Raw genomic sequence first — 25,353 nt, forward strand, 5'->3', positions numbered from 1 at the left:
CGTGCGCTGTCTTTACAGTCCTGAACTTCACGAAGTAACTTAGTCAGGTCATGCACTTCTTTCTCGTTTCAAATCACAGACCTTATTATCAACCAGACTTAATCGTGTTTTCCTTGTTCACAAGGTGGATATTTGTACTGCGTCTAGTACACTCAGTCAATAATGCATTTTTTTCTCAGCATGACTATTACCTGCTCTTTGATCCACAATGAAACGTGGGCTTACATCATTTCTCGGTGTTCTACATTCATAAACTATTCCTTCCCAAGTCTCAGTTCTTGACACCGTTCAGGCTCTGAGGGGATGAGCCCTACACACAGAATAGCTAATACAGCTACCAGCAGCTCAGACAGAGGGGAGTAATACCAGAATCCCTGTCTTGTCATTTCTCACAGGCTTAGTCCCGCTTTCATCTTTGATGTACACTGTATCCTAATGTAATGCCGCATTCATGTATCTTGATCCACTTTGTACTTCGACTGACTCAGCAATGGGATAAGTGTAATTAAACTGTAGTTTTGCATAAGATAGAAGCTTTAAAGACATTTTTGCATGAACGTTACACGTCTCGTAGCCTTGAAAGTAGAGAAGAGTGACAGATCTGGGATCAGGGTCAGTCCCTTGGTCACTCGGGGCTGACGTGAATCACTGTGTATCTGCGTTGTTTATACTGTGGAAAAGATTTTTAATTAGCCCCTTATTTTCACTGCATGTGCAAGTGGCATTTCCAGATATAAAAACTCTTTTGCAACTTTTATCAGAATAAAATAATTTATATTCTCTTGACAGGAAACAGTTCTTTGTGATTGTCAGACAGACTGTCGGCGGATAAATCGGAATAATCCGTTTGCAGTAATAAGCATTCAACACTATGTCCAAAGAGAATAAAATAGATAAAATGAATGACTTGCAATGATGCCTTTTTTCTTTTTCTTTTTCTTTTTTCTTTTTTTTTTTTTTGGTAACACCCCCTCTCCGCCTGCTACCCCCCTGAAAAAGAAGATGATTAATAGCAAGTAACTGTGGACACCGACTGAATGAAAAAAAGTACAATCAAGAAGGCAAATTAACAGTCATATTTACTGCAAGGTTTAGACTCAGTGTAATAAAATGCTCTTTTTGGAATAGATGTAAATGTATTTCTTTTTTTTATAATTTATTGTAACTCCAAACAAAAATAATTTCTACAAAAAATATTCAAATAATGTCATATAATATCGATACGTGGTTCATATCTTTTCTCTCTCTTTTAGACTTCTGATTAGTTAAATTCTTCTTCCTGAATACTGTGTGAAGATTAAATCTCGCTAAGTGTGGCAACAATCACTCATTCCTATAACAACCATAATAGTGACTAATGTATTATAATTCATAACCCCCTGGATATTATATAATATGTATAATCTCAGCAACTGCTAGTGGGCACATTAGATACAATGACTGAAGATATATATATTTTTTTTTTAGAAAAAAAAATGCAGCAGGAATAGAATAAATGTAAAATCAAGTCTCAGATTAAGAGAAAAAAAATGAAACCTGGTTAATATACTACGTAGGCCTCAGCAATAGGATCAAACAAGCGCCTCTCCGCTCGACCCTTGTCGACATGCCTTGTCCTCACTCTGAGCCCGACCGCACGCCCTCGACGTCAGTTGCAAGTGAGATCCGCAAGTCAACCGAGAAAGAGAAGAAATTTAAAAAAAGAAAAAAGAAAAGAAAAGTCTTGTGATTACAACAGCCATTCCCTTTGATGTGAAACAGTGGTGATTAAGTTTTTGTCTATGCTTTTTGGTTTGATGCACATTGCTCCAGCTTAGGAATAAAGGGAACAGTGGTTGGTATGATTTTTCTTTTTTCCCCCCCCTTTTTGACTGCATCTTTCTTCTGTGAGGTTGCTCATATTTATTCTCTGTTTGTCCTTCGCACACCTGAGTGTACACCCAGTGCAATTACAGTCCTGTGAAGTGCGCATGTGTGTTTGAAACGGGAGCGGGAGTCGAGTAGTGATCGGTGAGCGTGTGCGCTTTTAAGAGTGCTGCAGTGTTGGGTCCATTACAGGGATGACCCATTCCCATTTTGGGTAACCCGTCGCCTCACAAATACGCTCATATACACATGTTTTAGGTGTGAGGCAGGGGGGTGGGTGGAGTTTGGGGGGTGGGGAGGATTTTCGTGGCTCAATGGGGCGTTAATGTGGCCAGCAGGTAGGTTAGCAGAGTGCCGAGCAGCAGGGTGGCCGTGGAAGGGTGCGGCAAAGAAGCGCCGTTGCAGTCCTTGCCCGCCTCACAGCGCGAATGTTGGCACAGTACCCCCTTGAACTCTGGAGGACAGATGCACTTCAGGTTCTGGTAGCACGTTCCTCCGTTCTGGCACAGGAGCATCTCCTCGTCACAAACGTTAGCTGCAGAAAAGAAAAGAAAGGCGAGAAAAGAAAGTGCAGCAAAGGGAGGAAGTGGCGTAGAGGATGGAGGGTGAAGGATTTGCAGAGGTAAGGTGAACGGGAGAGACGAGTCGTGAATAAAGAGCATGCGGGGAAGTGACAGAATGACAGGCGGTAAAAGGATAGTGGGGGAGTAAAGAGCACAAAGACGAAGGAAAGATGTATGGCAAAGAGGGAGACAGGTGGGGGATGATAGAAGGGGCAATGTTAGACAAAACATGATAGGAAACAGAAACGGGGAGGAGGAGAGGAATCCAGGGCAGAAAGAACAAAGTAGAAAAGAAAGAGCAGGAAGGAAAGAGCCAAGATAAATTCTCCAGTCTTTGCCTCGGGGACTACAACAGGTAACACCTGCCTTTTTTTTTTTTTTTTTGTTATTGCAGCCCTTTTCTTTGACTGTTTTTCTTGAGCATGCACTTTCTCAGGGTGAGGTCACAATCACTGTATCAAATCCAGCAGAAAATACACAACATGTATTTTATTTGTTCAGGAGTCTTTTGGAAGAATAAGCATCATTAGGAACATAGGTACTTGGGTAGCTGTACCGCATAACATACTTGACCTAAAAATGTTCTGAGGGGAAACGGGATCCAGCTTCCGTGACAAGAAGTAATTACATGTGCTAACATTTTTTTATTACACCAAAGATAATTGGTTCTGTTGCCTGGGAGTATCTGGAGTAAGATGTCACAGCTAAAACAAACTGCACGGCCTTTTAGTGCAGCATGTTCCATATTGTAATAAAAAACTCACAGACAGATGCATTTGTTTTTGTGTGTGTGGGTAGTTGGGTCTACTTGAGACTGAGGCCAATGGCTCGATGGTAGATGGCATAAGGAAGGCGTTTCCCCATAATAGGGTTAAGGTGCGACAGGGTCATCAATTAAATAAGAGGCTGATGTCACTAATGAGCTACGTGATCTATTCCTCTGTGAGAACGGACAACAACCAGAGCTGCACGAGCTAAATGGATGGTGCACTTGCAAAGGCCCTGGAAAGACTGCAACGTTTCCTCAACTCGAAATTTTTTTAAACCACCAAAAGTCAGTATCCCCATACTCACGGTAACAGCCTTGCTTCCAGTAGTATCCTGGCAGACAGTCGTCACATTTGGCCCCCGTGGCCCCGTCTTTACACTGGCAGAAACCTGTGCCGTTACACCGGTCATGAACAGAGCCCATCTGGTTGCAGTTACACTCTGAAAGAAGAGAAAGGTGGAGAAGAAGAACAGAACGAGTCAGTTATAAATGCTTGCCTCTTTTCATTTTTTTTTTCTGTTTTTTGGGTGGGGGCGGGGTTAATCTAGACTTGAAATGAGTTTGGCTCAAAATCTACACATTTGTATTCAGACCACTGAGTTGTGTTTGATGTTCAACATCTTCAGAGCTCTGGTTCTGTGCGTGTGAGGTGGAGTTTCTCTAAAGGCGTCCCAGTGTTGAAGACATTCAGGGCTGAATTTGAGGCAATTTTTCAGCCAGAAATATATTAGTGTTTAGCCTGCAGTGTATCACCTTGTTCAAAATTCAGTCTAGTTTTTTTTCTTTACTTTTTTTTTTTCATGCAAAACTCCATGATTATGTGATCAATGTAGTCCTGTCTGGGCTACCAAACTGTTATGATTTCAAAGGCATCTCATAGGTATCATTTAATCTCAAACAGCAGAGCACAAATTTTCAAGGTCTAACTAGAGGTTATAGAGTTTTTCAGCAAATTCACTGACATGTGGCAGAATGAACAATACCTGTTTTTGGAAAGACTTTTCTGATTTGTCTCCAAATTCAATGCATATGCTAATATACACAGTATTTAATTATATGAGTATACAAGGGAAAAAAAATTCTAATGAGACTAAATGTCAACATTTGGTACAACCACCTTTATTCTCTAAACAGCCTGAGCTCTCTCAGGCAGCTTTCCTGTAATTTCTTAGTAGTAGTCTTCAGGAATAGTTCCCCAGGCTTCTTGAAGGACATTCAAAGCTCTTCTTTGGATGTTCGCTGTACTTTTTTTGTGTTCATAATTCCAGCAATTTTGACAAGACCCCCAACATCACTGGCTGAAAAGCAGCCTCAAACCAGGACAGGTCCTCCACTGTGTTTCGCAGGTTGCTGTAGACACTCACTGTTACACCTCTCTTCTCTCCTCTCAATGGTTCTTGTGTAATTACGCATGCCTCAGCTTTTTCTCCCTGTTTCTCTTCCTTAAGAATGGCTTCTTAACAGCCACACTTCCACTGATACCATTTCTGATGAGGCTTCATTGAACAGTAGATGGATGAACTGAGGGGCCGATGTAGCTCTCAGGTCCTGCGTCAGGTCTTTACTGGATCCCCTTCCCCACTTCTTAAAGACAAGACTTTCACATATTGTTCATCTGTTATAGATTGTTTTTTAGGCCTGGCACTTCTACTTCTAGCCTCCACTTGTCCAGTTTCCTCAATTTTTTTTAAAGACACACTGCATACCATGCTGAAAAATGCCAAGTGTTCATCTATTTGCATAATTTTATTTTAATTATTTTTGGCATTATTTGTAGATTTAACTAAAGTAATGGGAGCAAATGATGGGGTTTTGTGACAGGCTGCTAGTAACAAAGTGCCTAAACATACAAATTAAAATGGTTTCTTTTGGTTCTTTGCTAAATTGTTTTGTGTAGACACTACACTAGTTCTTTCCTTGAATTAGGTGACTCTTTAAACGCTCGAATGGTTGAGAAAACCTGGAGAACTAATGCTGAAGACAACTTTAACAAAATACAAGAATGTCTGGCTCCTTGAAAGCAAAATATCAAGAACTGAAGGATGCTACAAGACCCTTGCAGGTAAGCATTTTTCAACAACTTTAGAAGCCTTCTTAAAGTGTGAGTTATATTTTTTTAACGCGGGTTAGCACCACTGCCTCATAGCTAAAAGGTCCTAGGTTCGAATCTACAGGCCACAGCTGTGATCCAGCTTCCTCCCACAGTTCAAAGACATGCACATTAGGTTAACTGGTAATTGTAAATTGCCTATAGCTGTGAATGGTTGTGTCTCTCTCCCTCTGTAGGATAGACTGGCAATCTGTCCAGGGTGTAGCCCACCTCTTGCCCTATGACAGCTGGGCTCCAGTCCAGTTATGACCCTGAATTAGATGAACCGAAGAAGATGGATGGATCCCAGTGCCATTATCAGGTAGTTTTTAAATTGAGTTACAAACTGCCTGTGCTGGAGAAACAGCTGCAAAGTCACAAAAATACTCCATATATACAGTGTGCTGTGAAGTCTCCCCTGCCTGCTGTAGTTTGGTTAAAACAATCTCAGTTCATTTGTCTATTTAGTGCAGTTCACTTGAGCTGATGTGAGAGCTGTCAGTCAGTGCATAGGCACCCTATATTAATATGTATAGACTAAACATAATACTATTTTTTCTTAATAAATTGCTTTATTTCTACTAGTTATTAGGATTTCAAATCCATATATCCTTGAATAATATTGAGATCAGTGACAGCTGGCAGCAGATAAAAGGTTCAAAAACTGCAGAGCTGTGTATTTAGGATACATTTGTCAGTCAGTTGATGATGAACTGATGATTCTATCATAACTTGATGTAAGCCAATAGCTTGTCTTTTGAGAAAACCCAAGATCGCCTTTAGTAATTTATTATAAAATTTAGCATTAAAAATTAATAGAAGTGGGAAAAAGCTGAGAGTCTGAGATTAAGACAACCACAGCGATGTGGTTGGCATTCCTGTGTTTGTGGGTCATGTGCATCAGTATTGGTTGACGTACGGGAGCTTTTATCTGTGAATGTGTGTGGGGAGACTGAGTGCAAACACATTTGTGTTTTACAGTGTTTGGCTTCTTGCTCTAGAGATGCTAGTTTGAACTGATTTCTGTTGCCACACTTGGTGTGCCAGTGTGCTGGCAGATAAGCTAATGGGACCTTATTTGTGCTGACTCCAAGGCCTGGCCCTGTGTGTGCCCTGACCGCAGTGAGTTTACCCTCCAACCCCCTGCAGTCCACCTAGAGATGGATCCAAATCAACACCAGATTTTCCGCTCCACAGCTATGCAAACAGAGTGACCTCTTATCAGGACGTGCCCTTAATGTGACTGACTTTAAAACAAACACACATTATCCTGCATATCACTGCAAATAACAATACAAAACTATTCTTTTTTTTTACAGTACAGTTATAAAATATTCCTACAGTTTCTGTTCTTCATTGTTTTGGCTTTGCATGGTAGAACAGAACACATGATATGAGTTTAAAGAGTTGGCTTCTAGCTTAAAGGATGCCTGAGGGTGTTCGCATTAGTACTGGCTGAACAGTGTCTGACTTCTTTTATTCAAACTGTAGTCCGCCAAGCTTTAAGATAGCAGCGAAAAAGCCCTTAGAAACTCACAAAGCTTTGATTTCCAAGCAATAAAAACTTCTTGACTGGCCACATCAGTCACCTGTGTATACTGTTCCACTTACTTAAGACCACGCTGAAAGGCAAGAAAGCCCTGAAACAAGCAGAGATTTCATCACAAGTAGTCGTATCATCCTTTGCTTTGTTTGTTTCTATCAATTAGAGTGGCTTTAAGATTTTGTTAGAACTGTATGTTCCCTGCAGTTTGAGAATAAGTGTCTAAAACAAGGCTATTTCTTCACTTTTTCTCTGATATGGATATAAACGCACACGGCTTGAATCTGACAGCACTATAATCCCGTAATTATCGTGCCCTGTCTAAATTCAAAGCAAACATAGGCAAATATGTTTTATAAAAGTGCTGCTGAAAAAACACTTGCATTAAACACTATGCATTAAAATTTCACTGCTACACCACCAAGTGTTGGTAACTTTGTTTTTAACTTAAGATGCATCATCTTGTTGTTTGAAAATTTAAAAGCACCTAATGGATCTTCTTACCTGTTTCACTGTCAGTCACACACACACACAAACACACACACACATATATCCACTGCGGTCGTACCAATGCGCTCAAGATCCCCACCCCCCCTCCACATATTCTCCCCGTTTCCCAGCAGACTCACCGATGCAGACGCTCTCATCATCCAGTTCGGCAGAGGCGTTGCGGTAGAATCCCAGTCTGCAGTGTTGGCAGTTCTGGCCCCTGGTGTTGTGCTTGCAGCTGACGCATGTGACGATGTTCAGGTAGTCGATGTAGCTGCAGCGATTGGAGTGGCCGTAGCACTCACAGTCTGAAAGAAAAAGTGGCGGATTTCAAATTTCTTCTCAGGTGTAGGAAAAAAAAAGATTCATGAATGAAATGGGATAGGAGGGTGGGGGGTGTTGCAGTCTTGGAGGTGTTTTTGGGTGACACAAGGAAATGATAAATGAGCTGAGCTTATATAAAATGTCTGAAAGTTTTACTTTTAGATGTCAGTGGAGAAACAAATGATGCCGTGTGTGTTTTATGGCTTCCCTTTCTCACTCTATATTGGTTCAATAAAGACAGACCACTCCCTCTCCATTACTACACTCACAGGTTTGCTGAGTCTGCTTCACTGCGCTGCACTGATTACTGATGGGAATTGCACTATCCTGGCTATGGGTGTGTGTGTGAGTGTGCACGTGTTTGTGGCTATGTGTGAATACAAGCATGGTAATTGTCTCTAGGAATTTAATTATGTTACAGAATGAGCAGATTATAAGCTGTAGAATAGTAACTAAGGGAATTAGTTTGAGGTGAGTGGTACAGTGAGTGTTTGGAGACTGCGCTTGACAATATGAAAATGGTCTGACCCTGGTTAGGCTGACGGAAAACTGGCCTTTGTTCACGCCTCGGCAATGAGTCAATCTGAATAACTATTGGAGCATGTGTAAAATACCAAAAAGTCATTGTAGGAACAGTAAACTTTGTTTCTTTATTTTTAAAATGTGATGATTTTTTAAAAATTTGAGCGCAGCAATGTATAAATTCCGACTAAGGTCAGGTTTGCCCCGTGTTGCATCAGGTCTTCTATCAACAAAACTCAGTTAAGGAACTTGGTGGATCAAAATGTTGACGATGCAAATTGATACAGAATTCAGCTGCTCAGCAGTTCAGGGCTTCCTTTATAACATGCATATTATTTTTTTTGTTTTAATGAGTGAAGGGTTTGGACTGAAGACAGGCCAGTTTAGCACCTGAACCTTTCAAAGTCATATTGTTGGAGTATATAAAAGCTTTAGTTTGCCGCTGTCTTATGCCTCAGTCACACACTTTCTTTCTGGACAAGTTCAACCTCATTTTGAATACGTTGCTAGCATCTTGCTACAGTCACCCACTGTTTGAATGTAAGATGCCGACTGGTCCCAAGCACACTCGGGCAGGAGCAAAACTTAATAATGTGCAAGTGAGTAATTGCTGAGTGTTTGCAGAGGAGTTGCAAGGAGGTTTTCAGTGCAGCACCATGTAGCTCTTTGTAACCAGTTTTACTTTGCAACAACAGTCCCACATCCACTTGCTAACTACTTGGGGAATTACTCGTTACAGTACTTTCACGTTACCCTGTAAAGGACTTGAAACATACTGTCACTGTAATTACCAGGTAACTGCTGAGGACACATATAAGACCTTTCTTTTAGTGTTTAGGTACGAGCACAAGACAAAAAGACAAAGCAAAGATGAAAACTGGCACAAAGAGACCTTAAAACGATTGCCATGGTGATTCTACTGTAGAAATGGAGGCAATAACGCTAAAAGCCTGACTGATCATCACTGTCTTTGTTACTTGTTAAGGTTCAGGGTCTGGCTGCTGGGCTCGGGTCAAAATGCACTCAACTTTAACATCAATCTGAGTTTTTTGCCAGCTTTGCATTAGGACCCTGTCTGATACTTCTCAGCATATTCCATCTATTTCTATCCTGCATGCAGTTTGCACTTCAGCAGTAATTATAAAAGTAATGCTGATCTCTCCAATTCTCAAAAGTCACACACCTCAATGCCAAATTTCCTCCTCCTGCATGTGAACAGAAATTGGGAACAAAACACAAGTTTGTTTGTGCTTTTTTTTTTTTGTCTTTCCATGTTCCCGGCGTGCAGATAACTTAAGAACCTTTACAACCTGAGTAACAACATAATGTACAACAATCACTGAGTTATGTACAGTAACTTGTTACATTACTGCATTACCCAACACTGTAGTAATCAGGTAGTTGACAACTTCTTTATTTATTTAAATAATCAGGACCTTGCAAAATGTCTGGCTGGCAACAAAGCTTTTATGTTGTTCAGCAATAACTGTGTCCTCACAGGTGTGCAAGTTACCTACCTGCACTACCAGCAGACAGGTGCTGTCTACAGATTTCAGATCTCTTAATTAAACTTCGAGTTAAGTTTTTTTGTTTTGAATTTGTATAATTTTTCTAATTGTTCTTCTTAAAAAATCATGTTTATATCAATGTGGACACCAGGACAAGCTGTGCATAAATGTGCAGATGCCGTTTCCTCCTTCATTATTCTATATTGTAAATATCAATCAATATAACAAAAAATGTTGTGAGTATTTTTGGTCCTACACTCCAGCCCTGCTTTCTCCTCTTTTCACTGTTGATTTTTCCATTCACACTGTTTTAAATTCCCTTTTATAAAGTGCTGCGTAATCAGAGCTCTTAATTAAAATTTCTCTTTGTAATTCATGAATTATTCGAGCAGATTTGATTTCAGGTTTTTACTCCCTTTGCTTGTACGCTTGATAAATTAAGACTTGTTACAAGTTTTGCACCCTAAAACCAAAACGAAGAAAAAAAGTGATAATGTGGAGAATGGTTTAAGATCTCTGTATAATTTTTCCACAGAGAGAAAAATTTAAAAAAAGCCGGGTCTAACCTAGTGTAGGATCTGTGTTGTGCAGAAGGGTGTAAGAGAGGAGAGGTTGCTCGACAGTCCCTTTACGATTATCTTGGCTGAGACTTGTACCTAATTAAGGTTTTATTAAGCTTTAGAAGTTGGCTGCAGTGGTGTGCTGCAAGGCATCACTGTCCTCTAAAGAGGCGTTTACCAGGCATGTTTATGCAAATACACATTTAAATGCACATTAAAAAGTCGGAGTTTAGCTGTTTAATCAGCCGTCACATTATTATTTTATTATTGTTTGGTTGATGATGCCAGCTGAAATATTAATGAGCTGGTTTAAAGGAAGCCAGCGAGAGGAGCACAGTAAAGTGCCTCTCTCAGCACTGAGGGAACCATGCTAGCAGTGGGGGGAAGAACTGCCTAATTAAATATAAATGGCCAATTACTCCACAGACTAGAGAGGCAATGGGACATTGTTCCACAAATTAACGTTATGAGTCAAGATGCTGCTTTATTGGTATTTATCAATTGTGAACCGTTAACATTAAACGACAGTTATATTGCAAGACAGAGAGGAAACAACCTGCATTAGAGAAGCTTCAAGATTGGTGCATTTAAATCCAGATTCTTACCTTGATCATGCACATAAACACAACCACGAAGGAGCCACAGATACATAGAGAAAGAATGAGTGAAATGAAAAAACAGACAACATACAAAGGAGGGAATTCTTCCACAGGTTTTCTACTTGAAAAGCATCATCAACAGTTTAGTGAAATGACAAAGAAACACTTTACAATTCACTGACCCAAAATCCACAGGATTTAATTAAGCTCAGATTTTCTGTCTTGTTCTTCAGACCTTGTGTTTGTGTTGGACTCTTACCTTTGAAATCATCGTATATGATCCCAAACAACTGTTTGGCCTGGGGCTCTCCTGAGATCAAAAGTTTCAGCAGCCCTTGAGGGATGAAGCAATCTCTCTTTAAAAGTCAGCTCCAGATCATTCACTGTGCTATAGCCATCTACAGCACTATAGCTTCACACAGCAGGAGCTAGTATACCCTAAAGGTCAGTGTCAGTACTATAGAGGTGCTTATTGGGGGAGGTGGCAGGGATTCCCACTAGATCCTACCTTAAAGAAGGGGATTGCTTTGTTCTATAAAGCTGACTAAAACTTGAGCACTAGAGCAGTGTTTCTTCGCTGGTCAGACAGCAGATTTTACAAGCATTTATATGCAGTAAAGAAAGTACAGGTATGCCACACTTGGCTTTAAAATTTGATTTGACAGTTGTAGTATCTAAGTTGGACTGGCAATATGGTATAGCTGACTTTTACATGTAATTTTGTTGCATAAGTACAATGCAAAATGTAAAATCTTGTGGAATTGGTCCAACATAAATGCAATTGACTGGATATATTCACTGGATACATTCACTGGATACATTCACTGGATACATTCACTGGATACATTCACTGGATATATTCAGTATATATCAAGCATATTTCCTTATTGTTTAATAACTTGAAATAAAAAAACCTTTCATTTTAGGTAATCATTTTTTAGTTCTTTTTTAAAAAGCATATTTTCAGCTTTTAAGATTAATATCTGGTCCTGAAACACTGCCAATTAATTATAAACAAAGTTGCCAAACAGTAGTTGGCACCACAGTTACACAATAAATGATCATATTGAAATTCGTATTATACCAGAGGCTAAAGACGAGCCACTAATCCCACCACAGTGCTGTAGTGAGACTGTGGGGAGACTTTGGTGGTCCAAAGTAAAGAAAGGACAAGGGCGATTTCATACACATTAATATAGAAATTTGAACAGATAACTGGGTAAACGTATGGTAAATATTGTATTAAAAAAATTAAAGCTATGTAGAAAATTGGTGACAACCCTGTTTCAGTTACTAGAGGCAGAGAATAAAATCCACAACATTGCAACGTATTTAGCAAATCTTGTGTCCAGACTTTTTTTTTTTTTAGAGAGACAGGGACCGAATGAAACATTGCACATAATTTTATTTTCATATGTAGATAATGAAATCTGTTAGGGAGCTCAAATGAATAAAGTCATTACATTTCACGGAGTATCTTCCGTGCTGGCTTTTTATAACATTTTGGATAAATTCAGGACGGTGTCCCCTGTTAATCTCATCACGATAAATTTGTCCGACCAGAGATGAATCACTGAGTGATTATTTCACGTTTAAAATCCCACCTCTCCTTTTCCCTTTTTGCTTCTCCTCTTCTCTGTCTTCATCCTCCTCACGACCAACTACTTCCCATTCTGCTTTTTCAATGCCATGGTGCGCTACAAATGAGCAACAACTCAGAAATCAATCTATATTGATGCTGCACAGATTATCTCAGGTTTTTTTGTAAAGAAACACAGAGACTACAAAAATCAAAAAAAGATTTGTGGAAAAAGCCTTTGCTAATGCAGATTCCATTCATGCATTCTAATGTAATACGATATGTGTTCTTTCTGCATTATAATGTGTCGATCAGACAGAACATGACGGTGTTTAAAATGTGGGAAAAACACAGAAACAGCACTTTCTTTTCTTCAGGAGCATCTTCAGTGTGAAATTCATCTTCCTTTTCTACTCTGCCCATTTATTTCTGTGCCATCTTTTATGCTATTTGCTTTTTCTGTCCAGCCCTTCTGCATCATTCATTGTCTTAGATTAAAAAAAAAAGATAAAAAAATGGCTCTGCTTTTGCTAACAGACTTAAATTTAGCCTTATGGTTCATGTTGACAGACAGGCCATCATGTAGCTGAAGACATATATTTAGTTATTTTTTCCAGTTTTCATTTTTCACCTTAGGCTGCCAAGGTTAAGTGATGGTGAAAGTTTCTTCTACTGCCTGCGTCACAAGTAATATACTCTTTCTAGCTTGTGTAAGTCAACTGAACGTCAAAAGGGCTACATATAAACAAAATGCATGTCTTTTCAAATTTTATTTCGCTATGCTCCTTCTCTTGACCATGGTAAAATTACATTTTTGTTTTTGACCATGAGTCTCGCGTACATGTCCCTCAAATTTATGGGAGAGTGAAACGCCACAGTCATCAATGACATATCAAGAAAAAATGAGCTACATTTCATGATGAAATTCCTAGCACAACATATAGCATAGATAGCTTTCCTTTCAATTGTTGTTCATGTGAGGCTGGGGATTTGTGGTCACAAGTCTCATGTACATGTTTACTGTTCAAAAAATGTAAAGGAACACTTTTTAACCAGAGTGTAGACTCAGCTAAGTAAACTTCTGGGGTATTGATCTGGTGAGTTAAGTAGCAGAGGGGGTTGTTAATCAGCTTCAGCTGCTTTGGTTATAATGAAATTAACAACAAGTTCACTAGAGGGGAAACCCAGAGACAACCCAGCAACACAGAAATGGTTTACAGGTAGAGATATTGACATCTTTTCCCTCCTTATCTTTTCTGGCTGTTTTTTTTATTAGTTTTGCATTTGACTAGGTCAGTGTCACTACTGGTAGCATGAGGTGATAACTGGACCCTACAAAAGTTGCACAGGTAGCTGTTTGCTGTCTCCCAGCACAATCTGAGGAGCATTCAGGAGATTCCTTGAAGGGGGGGGGGCATTACTCTAGGAGATAAGGGCCTAGCTGTAGAAGGCCCTTAAACCATCAGTAAGACTAGTATCTATGCCTTTATGCGAGGACTAGCAGGATGAGCATCGCCGGTGCCCTACAATATGACCCCCAGCAGGCCTTGATGAAGATGTCAGAAACAGACATCATGAGGGTGTCTGACATCATCTAGTGGACCCTGTTCTCACTGTCTGGCACAGTGGAGTCTGACAGGGATTTGCCACAGAATTGTAGATTTGGCAATTCCACCACTAGCGCCCCGTCCCTTTTACAGATAAGAGTAGGTTCACCCTGAGCACATGTGGAAAAACATGAAATGGTCTGGAGAAGCTGTGGAGAACGTTATACTCTGTAACATTGTTCAGGGGAGGGATATCTATGGAGTGATGCACAGACCTATACAGGACAGGCAATGGCACTCTGACTGCCAATCCTTCTCAGAGCCTACACTTTTTCAGTGGGTCCTGGATTCCTCCTGGTGCACAACAATGCCCGGCCTCATGCGGCCATAGAATGCAGACAGTTCCTAGAGGAGGAAGGAATTGATACCACTGACTGACCCCCACGTTCACCTGATCTAAATCCAATAGAACATCTCTGGGACATTATGTTATGTATCTGACGTCAGGGTGTCTTTGAATTCAGCCCAGTCCAGTCCATATCAGTATAGATATCCAGAATGATTTTTTCCCATTGACGTCTCACATGTTTTCAGTGTTCCCTTAACTTTTTGTGCAGTGCACGTCACACATGTGGTTGACAGTCACATCAAAACCAAAAAAGGGATACGAAAATAGCTCTTTCCTCAACTAAAAAAAATACTAATTAAACAATGTCGATCTCTGTTCCTTTACCTGGTCCTACTGCAGTTTCTGTCATCTCAGTTAATATGACGCTGCCATTAGTTTGAATTTCGATACATTTCTTCTGTTTAAAGTAGCCCAATTTTTAATACTTGTCAAGTGATATTCTTAGCTTGTAAGAAAAGTTTTTCTACTGTATGTTTTATTATATAACTGACAAACTGACCACCATAAAATACCTTTTCCTTCTCTATGACTTTCTTCCCCCATGCCCGAGGTTGTTAATGTCATGTGCCCATGACTCTCATGAACATGTCCGGCAGACTTGTGGTGGTCTGAAACAGCCATTGTCACTTTTAATAACTAAAACTTGGAAACATTAAAGTTTATGCATTGCATATTTCACTCACTAGCTACCCAAACATATCTACCACTATATCTAAATTATATACCTTGCCTGGGTGTATGCTCCTCGCCATGCTCAGATGAGGTTCTGTGGCCATGTGTGTGTCCCTCAGAGTTGTGCGAGACTGGCAAAATAATTGTTATCAACATTAGAAGCAAACATTTCTACAATTTCCAATATGCAGTAGCAGATTAGCTAAGGTTTCTTTATAGAGAAAGACTGTTAGTACAGGTGTACTACACAAGGAACTATAACTGCAGTAAAACAATCCCAGTCACAGATACCTCTTCTTTCTGTATGCCTCTCTTCCTCCCTTCCATGTCCATATGTTGTTATGTGGCCATGGGCCTCATGCATATGTCCATGAGACTTGTGGTGGTCTGAAACAGCAGCTGTTATTAACACAAACACTAACGCAATTAAAGTTTATCTACTGCGTATTTCCATCACATGAGTGATCACTACCACTACCCCTATATCTAAAAAAGATATACCTTGTCTGTCTGTATGTTCCACCTCTCCATGCTCAGATGAAGTTTTGTGGCCATATATGTGTCCCCCAGAGTTGTGCGAGTCTGACAAAATAATTGCCATCAGTATTAGACACAAACGTTTCTGCTGTTTTTGGTATTCAGGGGGAATTTTCTTCTAAGGGTTGCTATGCTTTATTTATGGAGAAAGATCATCTGACAGTACAGGTGTACAATAATATACACTCACCAGCCACTTCATTAGTTACACCCATTGAGCTGTTTGTTAATAATGGAAATATCTGATCAGCCAATCACATGGTAGCAACTCTATGTATTTAAACACATAGACATGATCAAAATGACCTGCTGAAATTCAAACCAAGCGTCAGAATGTGAAAGAAAGGCAATTTAAGTGACTTTGAAAATGTTATGTTTGTTGATGCCTGAGTATTTCAGAAACTGCTGGGATTTTGTCAAACAATCATCTCTGGATTTTATGGAGAGAATCCAGAGAATGGTTCCAAAGAAAGACGAACTATCCAGAGAGCAACAGTTCTCTGGGCTAAAATACATTGTTGGTGAGATCAGAGGAGAATGGCCAGACTGCCCTGGGCTAATAGGAACAGCATTAACTCAAATAACCACTTGTTAAAACCAAGGAAAGCAGAAAAGCTTTGAAAGCTTGAAACTGGTTGGCTTCAACAGTAGAAGACCACACAGCAATCAACCGTTGCAAGCTGAAAACAAGAAACTGAGGCTTGATTTTACAAGGGCTCACCAAAACTAGCCAACAGAAGTTTGGAAAAATGTTGCCTGGTCTGATGAGTCTTGATTTCTGCTGCAACGTTCACATGACAGAAACATGAAACCATGCATCCATCCTTCTTAACCAATGGTTCAGGCTGTTCAACCTAATGGTATAGTGGATATTTTCTTGGCACACCTAGGGCTCCAACAGTTCCAAATGAGTACCATCCATTGACTTGACTATAGTGTACCTATCTTCTGATGGCTGCCTCCAGAAGGAAAACAGTGCCAAAAAGCTCAAATTACCTCTATCTGGTTTCTTGGTTGTGACAACACTCCACTGAAATGGCTTCCAAGCTATCACGTCAATAAGAACTAACATCTCTGAGCACTTGGAAAAATTAATACAGTTCTGACAGCAAAATGGAGTTCAATCCAATACTTGCAATGTATACCTAACAAAGTGTCCAATGAGTGTACATTAAACTATTAAATACACTGCTAATCATACCTAATATATCGGATACCTTTTCTTTCTGTATGTCCCCTTTCCTCCCTTCCATGCCTATGTTCAGATGAGGTTGTTATTCTGTGGCCATGAGTTTCATGCACATGTCCCTCAGGCTTGTTATGTCCATATTCAGATGCTCTATGGCCATGAGCTTCTTCTACATGTCCCCCATGCTCATGTCCATCATGGTTATGATGTCCATGTTCAGTTGTTGGTTTGTGGCCACGAGTTTCTACTAAATGTCCCCCATGCACATGGCCCTCAGGCTTGTGGTGTCCATGTTCACTTGTAGGTTTGTGGTCACGAGCTTCTACTACATGTCCAACATGCACATGTCTCTCAGGCTTGTGGTCTCCATGTTCAGATGCTCTATGGCCATGAGCTTGTTCTACATGTCCCCCATGGACATGTCCCTCAGGCTTGTGGTGTCCATGTTCAGATGCAGGTCTGCCACCATGAGCTTCTTCTACATGTTCACCATGCACTTGTCCCTCAGGCTTGTGGTCTCCATGTTCAGATGCTCTATGGCCATGAGCTTGTTCTACATGTCCCCCATGCACATGTCCCTTAGGCTTGTAATGTCCATGTTCAGATGCTCTATGGCCATGAGCATCTTCTACATGTCCACCATGCACATGTCCCTCGGGCTTGTGATGTCCATGTTCAGATGCAGGCCTTTGGCCATGAGCATCTTCTGCATGTCCTCCATGCACATGTCCCTCAGGCTTGTGGTCTCCATGTTCAGATGCTCTATGGCCATGAGCTTCTTCTACATGTCCACCATGCACATGTCCCTCAGGTTTGTGATGTCCATGTTCAGATGCAGGCCTTTGGCCGTGAGCATCATCTGCATGTCCTCCATGCACATGTCCCTCAGGCTTGTGGTCTCCATGTTTAGATGCTCTATGGCCATGAGCTTCTTCTACATGTCCTCCATGCACATGTCCCTCAGGCTTGTGATGTCCATGTTCAGATGCACTATGGCCATGAGCTTCTTCTACATGTCCCCCATGCACATGTCCCTCAGGCTTGTGATGTCCATGTTCAGATGCAGGCCTTTGGCCATGTGCATCTTCTGCATGTCCTCCATGCACATGTCCCTCAGGCTTGTGATGTCCATGTTCAGTTGTTGGTTTGTGGCCACGAGCTTCTACTAAATGTCCCCCATGCACATGGCCCTCAGGCTTGTGATGTCCATGTTCAGATGCTCTATGGCCATGAGCTTCTTCTACATGTCCACCATGCACATGTCCCTCGGGCTTGTGATGTCCATGTTCAGATGCAGATCTTTGGCCATGTGCTTCTTCTGCATGTCCACCATGCACATGTCCCTCAGGCTTCTGGTGTCCATGTTCAGATGTTGATCTGTGGCCATGAGCTTCTTCTACATGTCCTCCATGCACATGTCCCTCAGGCTTGTGATGTCCATGTTCAGATGCTCTATGGCCATGAGCTTCTTCTACATGTCCTCCATGCACATGTCCCTCAGGCTTCTGATGTCCATGTTCAGATGTTGATCTGTGGCCATGTGCTTCTTTTGCATGTCCACCATGCACATGTCCCTCAGGCTTGTGGTCTCCATGTTCAGATGCTCTATGGCCATGAGCTTCTTCTACATGTCCTCCATGCACATGTCCCTCAGGCTTCTGGTGTCCATGTTCAGATGTTGATCTGTGGCCATGTGCTTCTTCTACATGTCCTCCATGCACATGTCCCTCAGGCTTCTGGTGTCCATGTTCAGATGTTGATCTGTGACCATGTGCTTCTTCTACATGTCCTCCATGCACATGTCCCTCAGGCTTCTGGTGTCCATGTTCAGATGTTGATCTGTGGCCATGGGCTTCTTCTACATGTCCTCCATGCACATGTCCATCAGGGTTGTGGGAGGCTTAAACACCACAGCAATTAATAGTAGCTGGGAATTTCAAGTTGGGGGAACAGTCTAGCCATTGCTTAGCAAAAATATAATGCAGAAGATTATTCATATGGTACCTGTAATTTCAGCTGTTCTGTGCTCAGATGGTATATTGTGGCTCTGGGCCTCATGTATGTGTTCCTCAGACTTGTGTTGGCCTGACAAAACACATTTATATAATCAGGAAACATTTCTGTTGGTTTTTTTTTCTTATATTCAGATAATATATTATATCTGAATATACGTTGGTATAATATATATAATATGTATAATAAATTCATATTAAATTCAGCAGAATAGCTTAAGTATCTTAACCTAATTGCTGTGAATCCAGCTGCTGAAACATCAAATTGAAATTATTGTTCTGAATATGATCCTCCCAGTCCCAAATACCAGTCCTTTCAGCTTTGCTTCCTGCATGTTCCCACTAAATATACTGTAAAGTGGATACACCTCCTTTCCTGATGCCCGTGCTCAAGTACGGTTTAGTGGCCACGAGTCCCATGCAAGTGTTCCTCATGATGGTGGGAAACTGAAATGCCAATTTAGTTTGTTTTGTATTTTTTTTATGCTGTTATATTTAAAATTTAGCACTATATCTTAAATGAACCAATACACAATTGTAACTGCTGAGACATTAAATTCAAATTATTTTTCTTAATACAGTCCTTCCAGGCCCCAATTTTTAGGAAGTTTTGAGTTTTAAAAAGAAACTTGTTACTACTGTGTATTAAACTGAGAGACTTTCAGCTTTGCTTCCCACATGCTCCTCCTCTCCATGTCCATGTGATGTTTTAAGACCATGAGTCTCACATTGGAGCTCAACATACTAACGGGAACTGGCAACCCACAATTGCCTTGAACAAGTTGCCATATTTATTCTGAAGGAGACTTTTAACTTGTGGTTAAAAGTCACCTTCAGAACAGCTTCGGTTCTTGATCGGGCTATTGGGTTTGATTTCAGAATAATAAAAACTATAATAAATAAATACAAATACTGCTACTAGTACTAAAATTAAGCTAAAATGCTATATTAAATCTAAAAAAAACCTGCTACTACTAGATTTCAACAATACCTTTACCTTCAGGTTTTCTTTCCATATGCTCCTGCTGTCTGTGCTCAGATGAGGTTGTTGTTGTGTGACCGTGGGCCCCATGTACATGCCCCTCCAATGTGTGGGGGTCTGACACAACCCAATCATTATTGTTAACAAGTTGCATTTCTTCTGTGTGCTGTGATTCACGTGACACTACAACATAAAAGATAAAGTACCTGTTGTTTCAGGATGTATTACTTTATTCTCCTCGTGTCTCCATCCGTGAACACGTGAGGTTGTTCTGTGACCGTGAGTCTCGTGTGTGTGTTCTCCTGACACAATTTTCAGTTAGAACCAGAAAAAAATCTCATTGGGCAAACATTAATTTCTTCTGCTTTATTTATTAATAAAGCCCATGTTAAATCTATAAAGACTTTGTCTCCACTATGCTCTAAAAATACCTTTACTTTCACTCTCCTCCTCCTTTCTTTCCTCCCCATGCTCAGATGAGGTTGTTGGTTTGTGGCTGTGAATCTCGTGTACGTGTTCCACAAAATTGTGGGGAGCTGAAACACCACAATTGTCACTGACATAACAAGCCAAAACTGAGACACAATTCCATGTCTGGCTTCTGTAGTAAATAAATCATGTTTTCATTCATCACCTGCATATTTCCTTACTCGCCTATGCCCTCTGCTATATAATTCTACAGTGCATTTGTTTAGCATGAGCAGGAAGAGCGCATCTGTATACCTTTCCCTTCAGCTTTTCTTTCTTCATGCCCGTCGCCATGCTCAGGTGAGGTTGTTGTTTTGTGGCCGTGAGTCTCACGTGCGTGCCCCTCAAACATGTGGGAAACTGTCACAAAACAGTCATGAATGTGTGTTTAAAAATAAAAATGCATCTCTGCGGTTTTGCGTCAGGACACTACAAGTTTACTACAGTTAGCTACAGAGTTGCCACTACAGTGCATATAGAACTGTCACCTTTCCGTTCTTCTCCTCGTTCTCGATGCACCACCTCATGTGAATTTCCACCGTGCTCAGATGAGGCTGTCGTTTTGTGGCCGTGAGCGTCGTGTTCCTCAAATGCGTGGGAAACTGTCATACCACAGCTTTTATTCACAAAACGTCCTTCAAAAGCCTCTATAACATGTTAGCATTTAACTGTAAAAGTTGCTTAAAAGAAGCTAAAAGTCTTGTTTATGATCTCCATTAAAGGTATAGAAACCCTGTGTGCACACCAAATCGGATTCTGAAACCAACACTATGACATCATTTGGACCACTGTGCACAAAACGCAGTACCTTTGCTTTCTGCGTGCTTCTCTTCCCCGTGCTGAGACTGGGTTGTGGATGCGTGTCCGTGAGTTTCATGTACGAGCTCCTCAGACTTGTGAGAGACTGAAACACCACATATTTTTATCTACTTAACGGGAAGATGTGTAACACATGGCGAACACTACTACTGTTATGCACTTTAACTACAGCTCTGGCTCTCATGTATGTGTCCCTAAGACTGGTGGTGGTCTGAAACGCCACAGCTGTGATTGAAATAATGAGGAGAATTTATGATAAATACTCTGTCGTTTCCAATGTATTAGGGGACCTAGGGATTGCCAAGTTTCATTTAAGTCTACAGCACATCTGCACAACAAGTAAAGTAAGGTACATAAATCTACATATGCTGTAGATTTTCGTACTTTCCACCACTAGATACCTGTCTCTTTGGATTTTCTTTCGTCTTCCTCATCTTCCTCCTCCCTTCCTGCTGCGTGTTCAGACGAGGAAGTAGTTTTGTGGCCACGAATCTCATGTGAATCTTTTTCAGACTCGTGGGAAACTTAACACATCACAACCATGATTAACATAAGAAACAAAAATTTAAATACAGTTCTACTGTTTACAGTTTTTGTTTTTTGCTTTAAGTTACAAAGTGCAATCTACTTACCATGCACACCACTAACTACACTGAGCTACTAACTACAGTCGCTACACTTCATACACAAGGGATACCTTTTCTTTCAGTTTCTCCTCCTGAATGCTCCTCCATTTTCTCCCCGTGCTCAAACAAAGATGTAGCTTTGTGGCCATGAGTCTCATGCAGCTGTTCCTCTGACTTGTGGGTTTCTGACATAATCCAAAATATTCATTTGCAGAAAAAGCAACAATGCAACATGTAGTTATTAATTTGATCTATTCCAAATTATCAAATTAATATACATAAAGATTCACATCTTGATTCAGCCTGTTTCTCTGTTGCCTCTTAAAAGATGAAAGAACTAAAAGAAGAAATGAAGGCATCTGATTGACCTCATTTAATTCAACCTGATGAACTTAAAAGTAATCTTCAGGATTTGGTTGGTTGGGTTACTGGTTGGATTACAGATTATATAAAAAGAAATATAGCTTTCTGGTCTGAAAAGTGAAGCCAACACAAGCATGGTTTCAAAACGTCAAGTTAACGAGCACAAGAAAAATCTTCAAAATGGGACACAAATAAATAGAGTGACGTCTTCCTAGCTATGTCCATCTTTTGTACTGTCCCAGTGTAAAATCAGCCCGAGTTAGTTTTCATTTACTTTTCCAATGGGATTAAATCCACAGGACCTAATAAAAACACAGTCTTATCTTATCAATCTGTGAAACCTAATCTATATTTCACTTTTGAGAAAGAAATCCAACAAAGCTACCTAAATGTTCATTTTAACGACTTTCTTTTATAATTTAAATATAACTACCACACACTGTCTCGTTAACCACAAGGTTTTTGTCTGGTTGACCTTTATCAGGTATATAGTTAATGTCCATACATTCACTCACACACACACACACACACCCACACACACACACACACACACACACACACACACACACACACACACACACACACACACACACACAAATCCTCCTGAAATGTTTCAATCATCCAGTCAGAACTTAAAGTGTGATTAGCACATTTCACATGTATGTGCCATAAATCAGATTATTATTAAAAAAAAAACAACTCCAAAGCATGAGACTGAAGCTAACCATAAATAACATCTATCCAACCCTTTTTCTCGCCTGCACAGGGGAAAATATCACCAAAATAGCCTATACTCATTAGAAACAACACAATGGCAAATATCTTTCACAAATTTACAGTTTTTTCCCACATAATCAAATATATAAACCGATGAAGACGAAATACAAATATCAAGTAGTACAAATGACCTACCAACTTGTTCAAAAAGTGACTTCCTAGTGAGTTTTATTTAACATGTTGCAGAAGTTTTCCGCCAATGTCGCCTATGCTGGTGTGCAGGTATTTTTTAGCTGACTGAAAGAGTTTCATCATTACTTCTGTCTCTGTTAACACAATAATCGTCAGAAACCTACCAACAACACTTTTTATTGAATCAGCCTTCTATATTAAATCAAATGCAACCTAAATCTAAACATAATGTAACAAACATGTCCAATTAAATTCAGTTTTATTTATATAACTCGAAAGTACATTACAGTATTTGAATTCTTTGAGCAAATTTAAGCTAGTGCTAGTTAATCTGTTTAATTGCATAATGCACTTGGGTTTAAATTGTGTTTCTTTTTAAGCCTAAACTCAAATAAATGTACTGGAGCCAACATTTTGGATAAGCTTAATGACAGTCTGTCAGCGAGAAGCGACATTTAGATATATTCCTGCTTCAGTTAAGAATCATGAGCTGTCACATTTCTATCACAATACCGAACACTCAAAGAAATCGAGTAATCTACTCCACTTAGTTAAAGAAATACCTGTCTCTTCACATATTCTCTCTCTTTCCTCCTCCTCTTCCTCCCTTTTCTGCCCATGCTCAGAGGAGGTTGTTGCTTTGTGTCTCATGGAAAGACTTGTGGGAGACTGGCACGCCGCAAACACAGTTACCTCACAGGATGCCTATTCTTGTTAAGCTATTTTACAGGCACCTATCCTCGACAACCTGAACAATAAGAGCTTTATAATTAGGCTGATACTGCAGTGGGTAAAGATTTCTGATATCGTCTGGCTGCTTTCCCCTCTTCCGCCGAGACCTTGTTTTCCTCTTCTCTGCCTTTCTCTCTGTCAGATAGCGGATTGGCCCATCAGGGGCCTCAGCCCTGGGCTTGGGAAAAAGCTGTGAGAGTCAGAGAGGCTTGAGAAACTCCTTCATCACTACATTTTCACTCTGGGTGTGAAAGAAATGACATGCACTTCCTTTTATCTGAATGTCATGAAATGTTCTGACTGCTTTTGCACTTGTTCACTTTGTTCCCTCGCATAATGGAGGAGGATGATCCACCTCTGCTTTTGTTGTCTTTTTATCATATTAAACTAGAACTATGAATATTCATGAGACGCTATGGATATCGGAGCAAATTCTTCTTATGGGTGGATTTCCTTGTTTTTTAGATTTAACGTGCTCTCTGTTGCCACAGTCACACAAAACATCTCAAATCAATACCAAAGACACATTCCACTTTTGCTGCATTTATAATTGTCACTCACTCGTGCTTTTCCTTTTTCGAGCTTTTTCCTTTGTATATTCCGCTTTCCCAGAGGGCTTTATGCGATACCCAGAATCCTTTGCTTCAAGTTTTTAGGGCTAGAAAAGAGAGATGTAAAACTAGTTCAGTTTGTGGATCAAACCTCCTCCAGCTTACACCTTTTCCGTTAACTGCACCACAGAGCGGCACAGTTCAATAAATTAAAAAGAAATAATAATTTTAAAAAAATCCACCACAGAGATGGTTAAAAATACAGATAGCCAATCCCATAACGTGACCACACCGTGCACGTCATTGAGGGACTAATGATCACTAGACCGCTAGAGAATACAGTTCTCCTGCATGCCTCCATCTGTGTTCCCCCCCTTGAGGTGTTTTTCGTGCAAGCAATGTACGTCTCCAGTTGTTCTTGCCCAGAGAGAGGGGCATCCTGCAAGCGTCCCCCGCTCCCCTGCGGAGCATCCCCCTTCAGGCAATCTCCCGCCCACATCGCTCCTCCTCTTCATCCCTCCCTCTCCCAGGGCCTCCAGGGAGACGGGACGCCAGCAGCTGTTCTCAGAGCACCCGGGACCGTTTCACACAACTGGCACTGCGCCATCATTACATCTCATCATAGTAACCCCTGCCTACCTCTACTCATGTCCTACTCTAGCCCCACATCTGTCACAGCTGTGTGAGCGAGTGAGAGAGAGCGCACACACCGGCTGATGAACTCTCTTGTGGGAAAGCAGGATTCTGAATCACAGTTGTTTCAACTGGCTGATGTAGCACAGCGGTGAGCATAAACGCATTTAATCTCAGTAACCCGCGCTGCCTTGGGGGGGTAGGAGTGATCCGAACCATTCTTGGCATTAATCTCAATCAGCTCAGCTCGAACCATCTGACAGGAGACGCTGGCAGCCGGAGCCTTCGGTGTTCCCCCTTTGCTCCGTGCTGACTGAAAGAAGGGCGTGTGTAAGAGTCAGTTGGGCTTAGTAAACCATGACAGTGATGGAGCTCTTCATTTGCTTCCTCACCGGCAGGTTTAGGCTGTGCCAAAACCAGCAGAAAATGACCCCAAACGACACGGGATCGTTTTCATGTCGGCACTTCGCACAATGCTTCCGGCAGTCTTTTT

General features: G+C 40.8%; 1 protein-coding gene across 6 annotated transcripts in view; it reads right to left on the reverse strand.

The window, feature by feature from the left end:
• Positions 1 to 1,784: 1,784 nt before the first annotated feature.
• The window catches only part of ntng2b (netrin g2b), a 71,660-nt gene continuing 48,091 nt past the window's right edge, over positions 1,785 to 25,353 (reverse strand). For 2 of the 6 annotated variants that reach the window (XM_063478225.1, XM_063478220.1), the window contains 19 exons: positions 21,744 to 21,857; positions 21,448 to 21,570; positions 21,036 to 21,131; positions 20,716 to 20,829; positions 20,483 to 20,587; positions 20,191 to 20,295; positions 19,966 to 20,061; positions 19,775 to 19,876; positions 18,770 to 18,850; positions 16,794 to 18,665; positions 15,541 to 15,621; positions 15,331 to 15,438; positions 15,093 to 15,170; positions 14,880 to 14,975; positions 12,437 to 12,529; positions 11,092 to 11,166; positions 7,460 to 7,627; positions 3,504 to 3,638; positions 1,785 to 2,401 (listed from right to left, as the gene is read on the reverse strand). In XM_063478225.1, coding sequence (XP_063334295.1) covers positions 2,178 to 2,401; positions 3,504 to 3,638; positions 7,460 to 7,627; positions 11,092 to 11,166; positions 12,437 to 12,529; positions 14,880 to 14,975; positions 15,093 to 15,170; positions 15,331 to 15,438; positions 15,541 to 15,621; positions 16,794 to 18,665; positions 18,770 to 18,850; positions 19,775 to 19,876; positions 19,966 to 20,061; positions 20,191 to 20,295; positions 20,483 to 20,587; positions 20,716 to 20,829; positions 21,036 to 21,131; positions 21,448 to 21,570; positions 21,744 to 21,857 — 3,866 coding nt within the window. In that variant the 3' untranslated portion in view covers positions 1,785 to 2,177. Of the gene's footprint in view, positions 2,402 to 3,503; positions 3,639 to 7,459; positions 7,628 to 11,091; positions 11,167 to 12,436; positions 12,530 to 14,879; positions 14,976 to 15,092; positions 15,171 to 15,330; positions 15,439 to 15,540; positions 15,622 to 16,793; positions 18,666 to 18,769; positions 18,851 to 19,774; positions 19,943 to 19,965; positions 20,062 to 20,190; positions 20,296 to 20,482; positions 20,588 to 20,715; positions 20,830 to 21,035; positions 21,132 to 21,447; positions 21,571 to 21,743; positions 21,858 to 25,353 lie in introns of all 6 variants that reach the window. The other 4 variants (XM_063478221.1, XM_063478222.1, XM_063478223.1 and 1 more) reach the window with 4 other exon arrangements.

Source organism: Pelmatolapia mariae, linkage group LG7 (assembly GCF_036321145.2).
Source record: "Pelmatolapia mariae isolate MD_Pm_ZW linkage group LG7, Pm_UMD_F_2, whole genome shotgun sequence".
Lineage (NCBI taxonomy): Eukaryota > Metazoa > Chordata > Actinopteri > Cichliformes > Cichlidae > Pelmatolapia > Pelmatolapia mariae.